General features: G+C 38.0%; 1 protein-coding gene across 2 annotated transcripts in view; it reads right to left on the reverse strand.

Annotated features, from left to right (window-relative positions):
• The window catches only part of LOC134533658 (WD repeat-containing protein 47), a 255,441-nt gene that overhangs the window by 151,185 nt on the left and 88,400 nt on the right, over positions 1 to 15,856 (reverse strand). Inside the window, exon 1 of one of the 2 annotated variants that reach the window (XM_063371198.1) lies at positions 6,360 to 8,124. The exons of the other annotated variant lie outside the window; for it this stretch is intronic. Within the exon in view, the coding sequence (XP_063227268.1) occupies positions 6,360 to 7,706 (1,347 nt within the window). The 5' untranslated portion in view covers positions 7,707 to 8,124. Of the gene's footprint in view, positions 1 to 6,359; positions 8,125 to 15,856 lie in introns of those variants that run through there. 2 annotated transcript variants of the gene reach the window in all.

Genomic DNA, 15,856 nt, shown 5'->3' on the forward strand with positions numbered 1-15,856 from the left:
CTCTGAAATATTTTAAGATTCTCACTGTATTATTTAGTCAACAAATATTTTAAAAATTATTTGCTTTTTTGAATCTTCAATATATTTTTACATAATTAAATACTTAATTGTCAGATTCCTTCCTTTCGTGAACAATACATAATATTGATCTGGTTCAGCAGGAGTAAGAAAAGTTCTGTTGTTCAAATCTGTTTCTATGCTGACAATAAACTATTATTTAAAAAAATCAGGGTTAGAGACTTTTAGTACAATTAACAATGACTTTAAGTAAAATTATTCTATAAAAGTCATTCCTCTGGAACGTAGCTCATTCCTCTGTCATTTATAAGCCAGAGGAATGACTCCAGAGGAATGATGAAAGTTGAGGTTATGTATTAAAAATGCATGTGTCAGTCTGTCAAAAACTATTTAAGTCCACATAGTGGAAAAACAGTTCCTTTAAAAGATTGTCCTAAGCAGCTAATATACATTTAAAGTGAATATAACAACAAAATTTCACTTACCAGAGGAATGATGCTATGAAGTGTGACATCCATAAATTCTAGCCATCTCGTGAAAACAAATCCCACAACATATAAAATGGAGGGAAACTGTTTGTAGCACAGTGTTGCATTTGACAAGAACAAAATTTCCCTCCAGACATCAACCCATATACTGATCGAAACCTTGTCGATAGCTGCCCTTATTGAAAGGGCCAGTCCTTGAATATAACGATAACGATAGGAATTTTTCATGCATTCTGAGATTAAACCCACAAAAATTAAATAAATATATATATTATTTTACTAAATAAAACTGGATGTTTAATATTCTAGCAAAAATAAGTTGCAGGTTTATATTTACATTCATTCACTAATCAATTGTATTGATAGGGCTTGGGTTCGGCATTTTGACGTTATATTGGATGCACGTCGCTTGACTGCATCACAATTAGTTCTTGGTCACAAAAACTTTCGGTCTCAGCAACTGTTCTACCGGTGAGTGTGCAAATAATTTTCTGAGACAGGTCAATGAGCTGCCTACTACTCTTGAAGATCTGAAAGTGCTGCGGCGAAGGAAAAGATTCGGGCCTCGTCGGACGGAGCTATATATATATATATATATATATATATATATATATATATATATATATATATAATTATAAAATATTTTATATATTATAATATATAATAGATTATATATCATCTATAATATAATATATAATATATAGATGATTTATATATGATATAATATATTATATACAATTAAATTTTATATTCTATTTACGAATTACAAACCATTTTGGACGATCAAACTTCCTTCATGGCATACATCCCGCTGGGCTCACTACGGCTCCAAACCTCTCAGTCGGCAGCAAACAACCTGTGATATTCCTCGAACTCAGCTCATGTCTTAGAGGAAGAATAACACCAAAGAACTGGTCTACAAGTCCAGTGTCTGTTCGACAGTCGCAGGGCACTGCGCAACAGTTCTGGACCTAAGGCTTCGGTAGATTGTAAAATCAAATTAGATTTAATTAATAACTCTTTCTGCTCACTGAATCTTCTCGAAAACGTCAATTTTTTTTCCTTTTTTAAATTTTGAAGTCATTCCTTCTATAAGCAGTCATTCAACTACTTTAACTTCTCAGTGTAATTTCAAACTACTGTCGAAAATATGTTTTTAACTATTTCAACAAATGCGCATTCACTCTTATTGACAAATATTCACGGAATTTGTTTATTTATAGTCGTAGAAATTGTTTAAAAAAAATTGAAAACAATGGCAGTGCATAAACAGTCCCTGGCTATGGCTGATCATAAACTGTTCTTTTCTAACACAGTCCTGTGTCATATGCCGCACATGGTAACTACATTTGATCAAACAGAAACGTTCATTCAAAACTTCAACGAATTCGAAACACAATTATATATATACATATATCGTTTTACAATAAATGAAACATACCCCACGATATTGTGTACAAATTGAATCATCTGTGAGAAGTATTAGACCTCTAAATTACTATTTTTTTTTTGCAAATATCTTAGTAGGAAAATTTAAAAATTACAAAGCTTATTTTCCAGTGGTCACTAGAAAAACTTCTGAGAAATGACAGACTCAAATAATATAAATAATATTAATTTAAAACAAAATACAAATCTATAGACAGTTGATGGAAATGAAACAGGAATGACAAGGCACTAACTCGATCATGAAACCAGCACAGCCACGTGTCTGGAGGACCGCGTGTTTCCTGTGCCAACACGCACAGAGTAGCCGTGGTCACAGACGTCGCCTCTGGTCCCATGGGCAGTCCGTGTAGCATGAACGACTCCGGTTACGAACATGATAAATACCTTAGGCCGATATAAATGTGAAACTTGTTAATATTTTTGACGTGACAACGTCTAATAAATCGATGAACGCCGGCTGCACGCACGAAAAAGTGTCCCGTTACGCACATTATTCCGTTATGCTGTGTCCCGTTACGCTCACTGTACGCTTGCGCCGCATCTATCTCTCTTCCACTCGACTGTTTATAAAGTGAAGTGAAAAGTTAATGTGGTTTTCATTGCTTATTACAACAACAATTTCGGCAATGAAGGTTAATTATTCTTGCATTTTAAAAATCTGATTACTAGTATAATTTCAAGTATTTATTCTATTATTATTAAAATAAAAATGATTCAATTTTATTTATAAAGTATGCAATCATTTCATCAATGTTTTGTTATGACGACACGTTAAACTATCATCCGTAAACCGACTTTACAGACAACCAATTTTTTTTTAAAATAAAATTTAAAAATCTGAATTTTTTTTTTCATTTCTAAATATTTGAAGGTACCCACAAATGAAACTTTAGTTTTAGTTCTAAAACATATTTAACCAAACACTTAAAGTGAAAATATTTATTTATTGTCTCGACTAGCGCTTCAGTGGGGACTAGCCGGAACGATTCTCAGTAGACCGCCAGCATCCGTGTAGCACGGGCCTGCTCGTGTAGCTATTCCGGTGAATCTTTTTTTTTTTTGCTGATTATTTAAAACTTGATGGCATCAGCAACTGAAGTCCAACCCATCACCTACAACAGCGGCGACGCCTACTGACTCCATCACCAACAGACATCCTGAGACCTCGGAGGAAGAAGTTACAAACCGCCTACTGTGACGTGGATACGGGAGACTGACTGCAGCAGGTGAGGAGTTTACCACCGCCTCTCAACAATTATTACTTCGTTTAATTATTTTTGCTTTATTGTTCTATTTTGCAGTGATTGGTTTAGATAGTTAACAGATGGTATATTTATTTTTCTAAGCTACTTTCAGTTTTAAACGTTTTTAGTTTAACTGCATCTTATATATTTCTTGCATTTAATGAATTTATCTTTTGCAACAGTATCTGTTTGTTCTGCTGACTGGTACTCCTGCTCATAAAGCGTGTGTAGGAGGTTCGGGCAAGGCACAGCGAGGAGGCGAGTGGTCACATGTGAGCACGTCGCTCTTACCCCTGCTGAACATTCTCTACTGCGACTACAGTGCTTCAGCACGTTGGAATTCAATGACGAGCAATGTAACAAGATAATTTAACTTCACTCCAGTTTCTGAACTTCGCTTTAATTTTTTTTTTTTGGCGTGACGTCTAATAAATCGATGAACGCCGGCTGTACGCACGAAAAAGTGTCCCGTTTAGATCGTTGTCCCGTTACGCACATTGCCCGTTGCGCTGTGTCCCGTTGCGCTCATTGTACGCTTGCGCCGCATCTATCTTCCACTCGATTGGCCTATGAATCTACTATTATATTAAATAGGTTAAGGTGGGCTTTTCAAAAGTAGCTTTTGTATTTAGTACTTTAACTAAACTGTTTTTTTATTAATTAATTTTTTTGGTTATCTTTCCATTTTTCCAAAATAACGAGCAATAAACAAAAAAGAAACATAAAAGATAATATAAAAAAATATTTAGAAATTTTAATATCAAGTTAAACCGCCTAAACGACTTGCAAGGGAATATGCTATTTTATGGAGCCAATTGGACATTCCAATTAAACAATCACTTTCATTCAAAAAGTTATAGAAAAAATAATCTGTTCGTTAAAGTAATAAACATATTTGAATTAATGAGTGCAAATAAAAGTAAATTTATCAATTAAATTGTAGATTTCATTTAACTCCTTTGTATCCATACAAAATAGTGATAATTCAATAAAAATGATTCAATTTTATTCATGAAAGTATGCAATTATTTCATCAATGTTTTGTTATGACGTTGTCACGTTAAACTATCGTTCGTAAACCGACTTTACAGACACCCATTTTTTTTTTTCCGGGAGACAGAACCCCAGAAGTAACTGTGTACCTTTTGACCATGAAGGCAGCTATGTTGCTCTTGCGTCATCCACCTCTGCCTTGTGATCTGGACATGCAGACTATGTTTTCCCGTAACGAACATTTGCACGTCATATGCAGTGTTTCGCGCGCATGTACGTAAGATTTCGTAAAGCCATTCACGTTTGCGCTCAAGTTAAAGTTGTATAGTAAAGAGACACTGTTTTGGACTGAAATTTCGACTGGCTACCTTTATGCTCTCGCATAACTTACAGTGCTTTAGACAAAAGAAAAAAATAATTGTGTGTTGTTGATTGAAAGTGAAGTGCACAGACTGCACTTGCCGGCATTTATGGAGCTGATTCTTACATGTTTACGTTAAGCCTGCGTGTGTGTCGACGGGTGGACGTTGCGGAAGTTTAACTTCCTTACGTTACACCTGCGAGAAATTGTACCTGTCTAAAAGTGGACGACTTATTTTTGGACATAAGGTAAACGATTTTTTTTCTGAGAACTCTAACTTAAAAAGTATCATTTTTAAATGTTAATTATTTCAGGTTTTGTTACTAACTGAACTATAAACATGAATTACATGATTAAGACGATGAACTTACTTTGTATTACATTGCTTACGGTTGAGTATACTTTTACATTTTAGCTTAAATGCAAAGGAAAGACTCGTTTGTAAAAATGTAATTTTGTATTTTTTAATTATTTACAATTATATTTCCAAGTTAAATATTTTCAAAATCATGACAGACACGCCTAATTATTTCGTAATTTTCACCTCTGCTGCCCTTTGAAATATTCTTGTGCGCAACTCAGTGTTTAGTGCTTGAGGCTTGGTTAATGCACTTAGTTCTGAGCGTTTGGCGAAATCTTGGGGAATGTAAGATTTCCCTCCTGGTCACTAGAACTTTAATTTTTGTTTTACTTTATGCTATTTGAATTTAGCTTCAATTTTTTCCCTTTCAGTATTTCGCATTTCTTTTGGAAAGCCTTGATGAAATCCATACCATCAGCGCGAGTGACAACGATAATCAAGGAGGCAACAACTGGAGGTATTCCCTCGCCCAACTGTGTCTACTGTGTACTGTGACACATTGTAAACTCGAAGGTTCACAACTGTGTTAGATGTCAGCGGTGCAAAGTGCTGCAGCCACCTTGGAAACCTGAAAAGGCAAGTTATGTTTTAAAGACTGCATGTACATTCACCAGGAACAAACTGTATCGTTTGTGATAGGACATCTGCACACATGATCAGTTCGAGGCATTGTTAAATATTCACTGTACTTATAAAGAAACCGAGCACTCTTTGGTGTGTGAATATGTGGTAATCAAATGTCACGTTGAACTGTCCTAAAAGACACATCAAGAAATGCAATGGACTTACTTCACGCTCAAAGAGGATTGAAGAAATTGAGAAAAACTAGATAAGGGTCAATACTTTTTTTTATTGAAGTAGAGAAAATTTTACATTTAAAAATAATGAATGTGAAAATAGTTTTGCTGTATTTCATGTAACCATGCATATGATTAATTCCAGGACTAGTTACATAAAATAATTACATATGAGATAACTTAATTTAAAAAATTATTAATATATTTTTTTTTAGCTGAAATTACCTTTTCGCACCAACCAAAGTTAGAACCAATGACAGGAATTAATCAAATCAATGCATTAGTAAGTAATTATAAGAAAAAAAAGAAAGGTCATAATTTTATCCAAAATCTTTGGTTGATAATTAGGGATTTTTAAGATGGCCGAAAGGATGGCAGACATTATAATTGTTTATTATAATAATATCAAAACAATAAGATGTAACTTCCATGTTACAAAAATTCACGACAGGAGAAACTTTAACTGGGAACGAATCACAGACCTCTACAGTTTCTATGACTACGAAATGCTGATGAAAGCATAAACTCACGCCCTAGCTGATCTAGCATGACAGAGGTGCAGGCTACAAGCCACACTGTAGGGTCTGAAAGCACTATGTCACAGGAGCGAAGGAAGGCACTACGACGCAAGAGGCTTGTCTGACTGACCTTCATGCGGCGGTAGATCTCGTCCCAGATGGCGTCCTCGAGGCTGCCTCCTAATACAGACGCGCGACGCCCCATGTCCAGAGAGTCCGTCGACATGCGGCGCCATGACCCGCTTGAGCTGGTCGAGTCGCGGCGTAGCGACGCCAAGGATCTGTCCAACGAGTCCTTGCGTATAAGACTGCCCGAAGACTTGGCAAGAGAGTCCTTCCTCAGAGGTGCCGTCGACATGCCCCAAGAGTCCTTGCGCAGAAGACTGCCCGAGGACTTAGCGTAAGAGTCCTTCCTCAGAGTTGCCGTCGACATGCCCAACGAGTCCTTGCGCATAAGGCTTCCCGAGGACTTGGCAAGAGAGTCCTTCCTCAGAGGTGCCGTCGACATGCCTAGGGAGTCCTTGCGCAGAAGACTGCCCGAGGACTTGGCAAGAGAGTCCTTTCTCAGAGTTGCCGTCGGCATGCTCAGGGAGTCCTTGCGCATGAGGCTTCCCGAGGACTTGGCGTAAGAGTCCTTCCTCAGAGTTGCCGTCGACATGCTCAGGGAGTCCTTGCGCATAAGGCTTCCCGAGGACTTGGTGAAAGAGTCCTTCCTTAGAGGTGCCGTCGACATGCCCAAAGAGTCCTTGCGCAGAAGACTGCCCGAGGACTTGGCGTAAGAGACCTTCCTCAGAGGCGCCATCGACATGCCCGAGTCCTTGCGGCGCAGAAGACAGCCCGAGGACTTGGCAAGAGAGTCCTTTCTCAGAGGTGCCGTCGACATTCCCAGGGAGTCCTTGCGCAGAAGGCCGCCCGAGGACTTGTTGAAGGAGTCGCTGCGCATCAGACTGCTGGTGGACGTGCGGTGGCCGGCGGAGGCGCCGCGGCGCCACGGGGCGGGCTGTGCCGCGTGCAGGGTCGGCATGGACTGACGGCGCGGGCCCAGGGCACGAGCCCCGTGCACACGACACGCGCGCGCGTCCAGCTTCGTCTCCACCACGATGTGGTCGCGCACCCAGCGCGGCACGGCCTCCTCGTCCAGGCTCACGCCGCGGAACAATGTCTCCAGGCGGCACACGTCGGCCGCGCCAGGCCCGGACATGACTGCGACTGTGGACTGCCCACAGCGTGACTCAGCCGGCGCGTTGGCGCCCAGCTGCCCCCTCCACCCGGCCTTATCGGGCGAGCCCACACTCTCTCCGCGCGTCGTGGGCGCTGTTCTGGACCGCGAGCAGCCTTCAGTGTTGAGACATCTCGCTCCACGCCTCCTGGACCCGCGCTCTGGCGCAGATGTGGGGCGGTGCCTCGCAGCACCTGCTGGCCGCTGTTGGTGTTGACTTACACTGCGAGGCCAGTTGAGTGCTCGACGAACGTACATAGAGATTAGTTCCCGAATGCATCGTGGTATATGTTCTCTCTAACAGAAAGATTCAGTTAAGTTAAACATACGTGCTGCATCTAGGCTGGACAAGAAATAAAAATGAATAATAAAGCCATTTCAAGGCAATCATTTCTAGCTGTAAACACTTGTTGGCTTTCAATCACAACTTCTCAAAAAAAACCTTGACGAGACAACGGCCGGCTCTGGCAGATAAGAGAAATATTAACAAGCAAAATTGTACAAGCATTTAATATAACATGGCGCCAGGCAAACATATATGATGACTATAGACCTTTACACTCTTGGATTGCAGTACACAGCTTATGGCGAGCGTTGTTGCCAAATCTCTCACACGTTACGAATTTTAGGAGACGTGTTTCTTTAGAATTATGATTGTAACAAAAGCATTTTAAGAACTCATATCGTAATTTATAATATTTTATACTATAAATTATATTAAAATTAATAAGAAATTTGTAATAAATCATCACATGTTTTACTATAACTTACACGAAACCATTCACACACATTCATTGGTACGGATTCATACGAAATACTAAAGTGAAATTGTAAAGTGAACTTGATAAAGACATTAATAACACATACCTTTTAATCACTATCACTACTGCTAACCGAAGTCGACACCCCTTCCATAAGAGCAGCACAGGGCTGACCAAAATAATGAGGCTGGGGCAATGGAGACGACTGCGATGAATTTGATAAAGACACAAGCTTATCAAAAACCTTTCCTCGTCATCTTGAAGTTTGTCAGCTCTCCACAGCTCTTCTTCCATGTTTTTCACTTTTTCTACATATTTTCGCCAGTTTTCTTTTGGTAAGTGGCCATAAGATAGTGTTTTAATAACTCCATATATTGCACCTTGAAAGTCGTTATGCAGTCTTACGAATGCTTTAACTTGGGTCCATATCATTTCAATGATACGGGGCAAGTGAAGTACAGTTAGTCCTATGCTTTTGGATATTTCTTCAAGTTTGTATTTTTCGTACTTATGCCTTTCCCATCCTACTATGTGTAGCAAATTCCACTTTATCACACTGGTATCATTAGCAATGCTTTTCTCCGCGAGCCTGTCTTATTCCTCCCACACGCCAACGTTACACCGGAATCCTGCTATGGCATGATGCATTATCTCAAACAATAGATCCCCCTGGTTGTGTTAGGCAAACGTTCTTTCTGCAAACCACTTTTCATACCCATCTACAGCCATTTTATCTGTGTTATCTTCGCACAAGAAAGTAAGGGCAGGGTTTTGAACCAAACCGTCCTCATTACACACATGCACTAATACAAAACGCGCGCCACGTCCTGTAGGAGGTTTAAGGCCTGCAATATGAACTTCAATGGCTGCCTGTCGAGCGATCTTCGCTGTTGTCTCTTACCATGCCTTTTCCACACTGAGCCCTCGACTCGTTTGTATAGAAACTGGCTTTCCTAAATCCGCAAACCTTTTTACTTCTCTCAAGTAGCTATGCCACCACCGAGTTGTGTCGCATGTTCCATAAATGGCCTTGTTTCCGCTTCTTAAAAACTCAACCCCAATGTCGTGAAGGAACCCTTACAGGGTGGTACGAGAGAAATTTGGCAGTGATACGTCACTTTTCACTTTTGTTAAAATAACATTTAATGTTAGCAAACAAAAAAGTGTGAACGATCTGCCGTAACCCACTCTGTATAATGCCATCGTAAATTTGTTTACGGGGATTTTTTCTGTTTGCCTTTCCTTTTCGGTTTTACTTTACTGGTGTACTTAGGATACCACATGCCGCTGCATTTCAGACCAAAGGGCGTAAATGGTTAATTCGGAACAGCCAGCTGCCTTGGAAGCTTCCTTGATTGCGTTGTTCACAATCATGTTTTTTTTTTTTTAAATACTCAAATACTTTCAACCCAATCTTGCACTCCCTCTCTCGTAGCCCACCAATGTAGTTTCTTTTTGGTGTTACACCTTCCATAGTTCACATTTATGTAATCCGCATCAAGCCAAAAAAAACCTCACAAATGAGAATAATAAAACCCTTCAAAAGTGAAACTGTATCGAGTCACTGAACAAACCGGGTCGCTTGGTCGCGAGACACGGCACTGATAAGCAGGTTGGTATCCAGACATGCGTGTCAAATGAAATAGCTGACTAAGGAAGCCATACAAACACACGACTATGTTTCCTCTTACGAAGCGGTTTTGGAGCGAGCCTCCATGAAGCGCCCTCTTGCACTGACACGCTTTCATAGTTATTACACGAAAACAGGAGTAATTTTGATGGTGTTGCTTTTAAAACCAAATTATATTCATTGTGAACATCTTTCACTCTTTCGAATCCCATCTATCTTTAATTGCAAAAAACTTTGCAACTTTTTTGAGAAAATGCATTTTAGGATTTTAAAAAAATTATATAAATGAAACATGGAGCAGTTTTGTCTTGAGATTTATTTGGTGGAGTACTAAAATATTAATTCATTTTGAAAAATCTGAATGGAATACACCTGTTCGTTAATTGTTTTGATGTGATAACATTTTGGAATACTCCAAAACAGTTCCCAGTGACTAATTTATATTTCTTTTTTCTTCGGAACCTTAAAATGCAATTAAGCATGCAAATTATAAATCGCCTAATGCGCATTTTGATTCTTTACAATATGCAAAAATGCTTTATCCAAAAAATACAATCTTAAATTCTTATGACATGGTAACATCGCACGAAGAGACAAGGACGGTAGTTAGCGTGTGTTTAAAAGAAAGAGAAAGTGTCAATTTACTTCCACACTGCAATATAAGAGTGGGATGCTCTATAGCAAAGACGTGACATTTGATTAATCTGCAAAGATTATGGCTGAAATTATTATTACTGTTAAATTATTATTATCATCATTATTATAGCCTGTGAAAGTGCTTCGTGGCATCTACTGAACACCAGAGAAGGGGAGCAGGCCCGTCGCGCTCCACATACCAGCTCTGGCTCGTGCATGCAACATGTGTGTCCGGACCCACGTGGCGGTGAGCGCTACACACACAGTACCCCATTCTCCACACCATGCATGCAGCTTCATAGCTGCTGAAGCGGCACAATATTCTTGTATACAACTTTACTTCATACTTATTAAAAAAATTGATGTAATAAAACAGCATGTCTGATATTTAATCCACAGGGTTAACACATTTACCAAAGATATTTCCATTAAATTTTATACTTGAGTATTTTTTGACGTGATAACGTCTTATAAATCTATGAACGCCGGCAGCACGCAAAAAAATTGTCACGTTCCGCCTGAGCCGAGCGTGTAAGAACCGGCCAACCACCGTGCGAGAAACTCTTCTATAATATCAAACAGGTTAAGGCGGGCTTTTTAACTAATTGTTCGTGATTATATTTAAACAAATTATTTAAATTAAATTTGCAAAAACTGTAAATAATATTTGAAAATTAAAAAGTATGCAATTTTTCATCAATGTTTTCTTATGACGTTATCACGTAAAGTTATCGTCCGTAAACTGACTTTACAGACAACCCCCCTTTTTTGTATAACTAAAACATATATCGTATCACAACTTCTCCAGCAATCCTCACATGCAGATCGTAGACAGTCGCTACCCGCTCAAACACTGGAGACACAGTGTGTTTCTACTGCCGGATCAACCTCGCCTCGCTACTCAAGTCTACAGGCAGGAAACACCCGCACTGCTCACTATCTATGAAACACGCCGAACATCTCTTAGTGCTTCACTGTGACCTACGATCAACATATGCACATTATAAGCTATTTGAACTGGTTTTTATTTAGTTACACAGTGATAAGTGAGTTAGTGTTTTTATTCGAGGTATCTCTATAAATGGATATGTAGTTATTACTGTTTAACATCACTTGCATCAGCCACTGCACATTTTATACTTAAAAAATTCTTATTACAGTTTTATTTTTCATTTATTAAGTTAAAATAGATAACAAATGGAAAAGTCTAAAAGTTATATTTTATTTTCATAGAATTATTATTTTATGTTTGTAGTGTTTCATGGGTTTATTTAAATTTATAGCTATTTTAAAGCAATGTATTTGTTTAACTTTGTTTAACTATTTTCAGACAAAAAAAACTTGAAATGTTATAAAATAAAGGTTGAAATTTGTTTGAATATTATAAAATGTGGTGAATTTTGATCTAAAAACTAAGTTAAACAAAACTTAAAGTTTATTGAAAATATTTTTGAAATTTTATATAAATATTAGAAAATGATCTAATTCGTTAAGTGGGCCAGGATGTTACATATATGTACTACTTTATATCCTTCCTGATGTCTGGATAACATCGTAACTTCATTGAAGAACGTGTTTGCAAATTACAATGATTCACAGTTAGATTTAGTAGGAGACAATATATAATCTTTAGATAAATTTACAATAAAATACTTCAAATACTCTAGCTAATCACGATTTTAAAATTTATATTAACAGATATACGCGCATAATACTTTTCCATAAAACCCGTATTAACCATGTGTTCGCAAACATTAAACTTAATGAAGTTTTTGCTACAGTGATATACACAAATATTAGAAATCATATTGCAACTACTTTCAGATATAGTATAGTGTTAAAGGTATACTACAAGAACACCGTGTAAACAGTTTTAGATAATAAGATTTTATGCGCTTTACTAGAAACCGAATCTTGGAAAAGTGTATTAAAACATGATAAAATTGGTTTGATTAAGTCGATTAGAACAAGAGACAAAATTAAGTAGCAGTTAAATAAACCATTTAACACACAATTTAAACGCTCCTACTGTAATTACAGAAACACGCAGACTCAAAAAGTGAAAACATTGATAGCAACAAGTTTTAAATAATGATAAAATAATAAATGCTACGTAAAATCCTAAAGAAGCTTGAATACAATGCATGCAAATTTTACAAATATTGGAAATGACAAAGATTTAAAAATCACTAAAATAAAAATCTCTAAAATTATCGAATAACTGTTAAGTTATTACAAAAACATGTCTAGAATCTTTGTTTTTAGCACCCATCTCAAAAATTATATAAAAATTATTATTTTTAAAATGGGAAACTCAAGTGCTTTGGGTCCTGATAATATCAGGGAAAAATGCTAACAGAATACAAAGATAAGTTGTGCAAAATCAGTAACTCATATAGCCAACTTAATTCTTAGTTTGAATTTATATCCTAAACTGCTAAAGGAAGCGATTGTTATACCCTTAAATAAGAAGGGTAGCACTGTATTTTTTTTTCTCGTAATTTTTTTTTTAATTTCAGAAGAAATTCAATATTAAATTTGAAAAATTTTAGAAACATGTTAAAAAACAATACATGTAATTTCTAAATAAAAATAAAATAATTTATTTAAAACCATAAAGGTTTATAAAAGATTAGTACTAGAAATGTCTTAATTAATGTAATAATTTTTGTGCGCAAAGCAAAAGAACAAGACAAAACATGCATTGGTGTAATGTTGTATCTTTCAAAAGGCTTTTAATACAGTTTCACATAAGATACTTTGGGATAAATAGTTATTTTAGGTAAATGGGGTCTGGCAAATAAATAAATTATTTAAGAGTTACTTGGAAAACAGGTCTCAAAGAGTAAAAGTAAATAATAAAATGGGACATTCTTTAAACATAAATATATAGGAGTCACATGTAGCAGTATTCTTGGCCTAATATTGTTTCTTTTATAAATATATTTATATATATAAATGCTTAGAGTGATATTAACATAAATAAAAAGTTTCATATGCAGATGATACTACAATACTGTTTTGTTTTCTTCTGACAATTGGCCTTCCAAATTTGAAATGGCCGATAAAGATGTAATAAAAATTAAATCTATATACGAAAATAATTTTCTATCCCAAAATATTTAGAAAACTAAATATACTACGTTATATGAAAACATTTCTTTGCCAACCTAACGAACAAAAACTTGAAATTCATTTATAAAATAAGTGTAAAATGCGGAAAATGTAATGTCATAGAAAAAAAGTTAAAGTGGTAAAATATTTCTGCATGGTGCTCAACCATTTTTATAAAATAATACAGATATGTCTTTACCTTACAAACAAAATTACAATTTTGATGTATAAATTTGTTGAAGCAAAATCGGTATTATCTGTTGACGGAATCCCAATTGTTTACTTAGAAATTATTCGAGATTTTCTGCAATATGTTATTGTTACGAGATTCTAGCGAGATGCTCGCCAGCTTGAGAGTAGGGCACTGTCCATTACCGCTACACACATAATCCGGTTAGCAATGGCGCCTCGCTTCCCCCCTCCCACAGCACTCTGGGAGTTCTAAATGGTCCGAGAGCCCCGCCTGCATGATGTGGCGTAATTAGAACTCCATTGTTCTGGGAGCTTCGGGTGTCAAGTCCACCCTGATGACGCGACACTTGGAGGAGGTGCGAGAACATTCCAGAAGGAGGTTGAGGGGTGGAAAAACCGCGACGCCAGCCTCCGAGGAAGTGAACTGAAGAGGGCGAGCGACCCCTTGGAGAGCGAAAGTGGACGACGAGAGACCGGCTTTTCCTTTATGAAGTTTCGTCGCTACACACTGCTTCGGAAATGAAGCATCCTAGACTGTGGTGGATGTGCGGAGGACGAGTGAGTAGTGCGAGGCAGTGAGTTGGAACAGGGGTGAGCGGTAAGAGACGATCAGCATAGAGTCGCGAGAACCACTGTCGAGCCGAGCTCCAGTGGGGAGAGTGAATAGTGTGAACCTTATGAAAGAGCAATAAATTTGTGGAGACATTTTCTTGGCTTCTGGGCGTAGGCCGTGTCAGGTAATTCTCTTGCGACGTTTCGACAGTCCTTGCAGCTGCCATCATCAGGTAGACTAAGTCTGACTGACTGGTGCAGAGGATGCAGGTCCTTTATAACCTGGTGTCTGGGTGGCTGTTTTCTGGTTTGCTGGGCTGGTCGACCAATAACAGGCTTGCTGGCTCCTGATTGTTGAGGTGGTTAGCCAATGGAAGGGTTCTAGGTTGGGTGGGCTGGCTGGCCTCTTCTGGTGGAATTGCCTTAATTTCCCTCTGGTCTCTAGTTTTTACATTATCCACAAACAGATGTGGCCATATTTTACTAAGCCAGTAGCCATTTTCCCTGTTGATGTTGTTAGGGTGTTTCATATTCTCTATTGCTTCTCTTACTGTTCTCAGGCGATAGTTTGGGATGTTGGCTATTTTGGAGGACCTGTGAAAATCGATGCAGTGTTTGGTTTCCATGGAATGTTCTGCTATGGCTGACTGTTGGTTCTCGTGTTTGTAGGCTCTGATATGTTCTTTTATTCTGGTTGTGATTCTTCTGCCTGTTTGTCCTATGTACACTTTCCCACACGAGCAAGGTACTTTGTATATTCCTGCCTGTTCTTCGGCTGGTGTTTTGTATTTATCCGATCCCAGAATACTATCTATCTTGTTTATGGGTTTTGAGATTGTATGTATATCGTGCTTTTTGAGCAGTCGAGCCCGTTTATCAGTTGTGCCTTTGACATAAGGCAAGATTGCTATGTTCTCCAGGCGTTCTTTTTCTTTTTTGGAGTTTTTGGGTCGGTTTTTGATGCTCTGCTTGATTTCGCGGCGTGAGTAACCATTTGCTTCTAGAGCTGCATTGAGGTGTTTTATTTCTGCTTCCAGGTGTTGTTTTTCACATATCGTTTTTGCTCTGTGGGTCAGCGTGGATATGACTGTTCATTTATGCGATGGATGGTGATGAGAGACTGCTTACATATATCTGTCAGTATGAGTAGGTTTCCTGTAGACTTTGTAGCCCAGTGTGGAATTCTGTTTCTTGTAGGGCAAGGTTGCCTTATTCCGTGATATCCCTAACTCCGTGATAATTTTTGTTTTCTTACTCTGGGTCGAGTGGGTAGTAGCACGTAGTTCCATGAACAAGCAACAGATAGCGCGGGATGTTTTCTTTGGAAGATATGCGATGGCACTGCGTTCGCGCGGTTTTTTGCTCAGACAGTGCACAGTTTTTTTGAGAGTGAGTGTTTTACAGTTGTTTTTTTCATCTTTCGCACACCAGCTGAGTTATCGGTTTTTTTAATAAGGTAAGTCCATTGGTATTTACATTATTCTTACACTGCTTTTTTCTGCAATGTGAGAGTGTATTTTATG

Source organism: Bacillus rossius, chromosome 7 (assembly GCF_032445375.1).
Source record: "Bacillus rossius redtenbacheri isolate Brsri chromosome 7, Brsri_v3, whole genome shotgun sequence".
NCBI lineage: Eukaryota > Metazoa > Arthropoda > Insecta > Phasmatodea > Bacillidae > Bacillus > Bacillus rossius.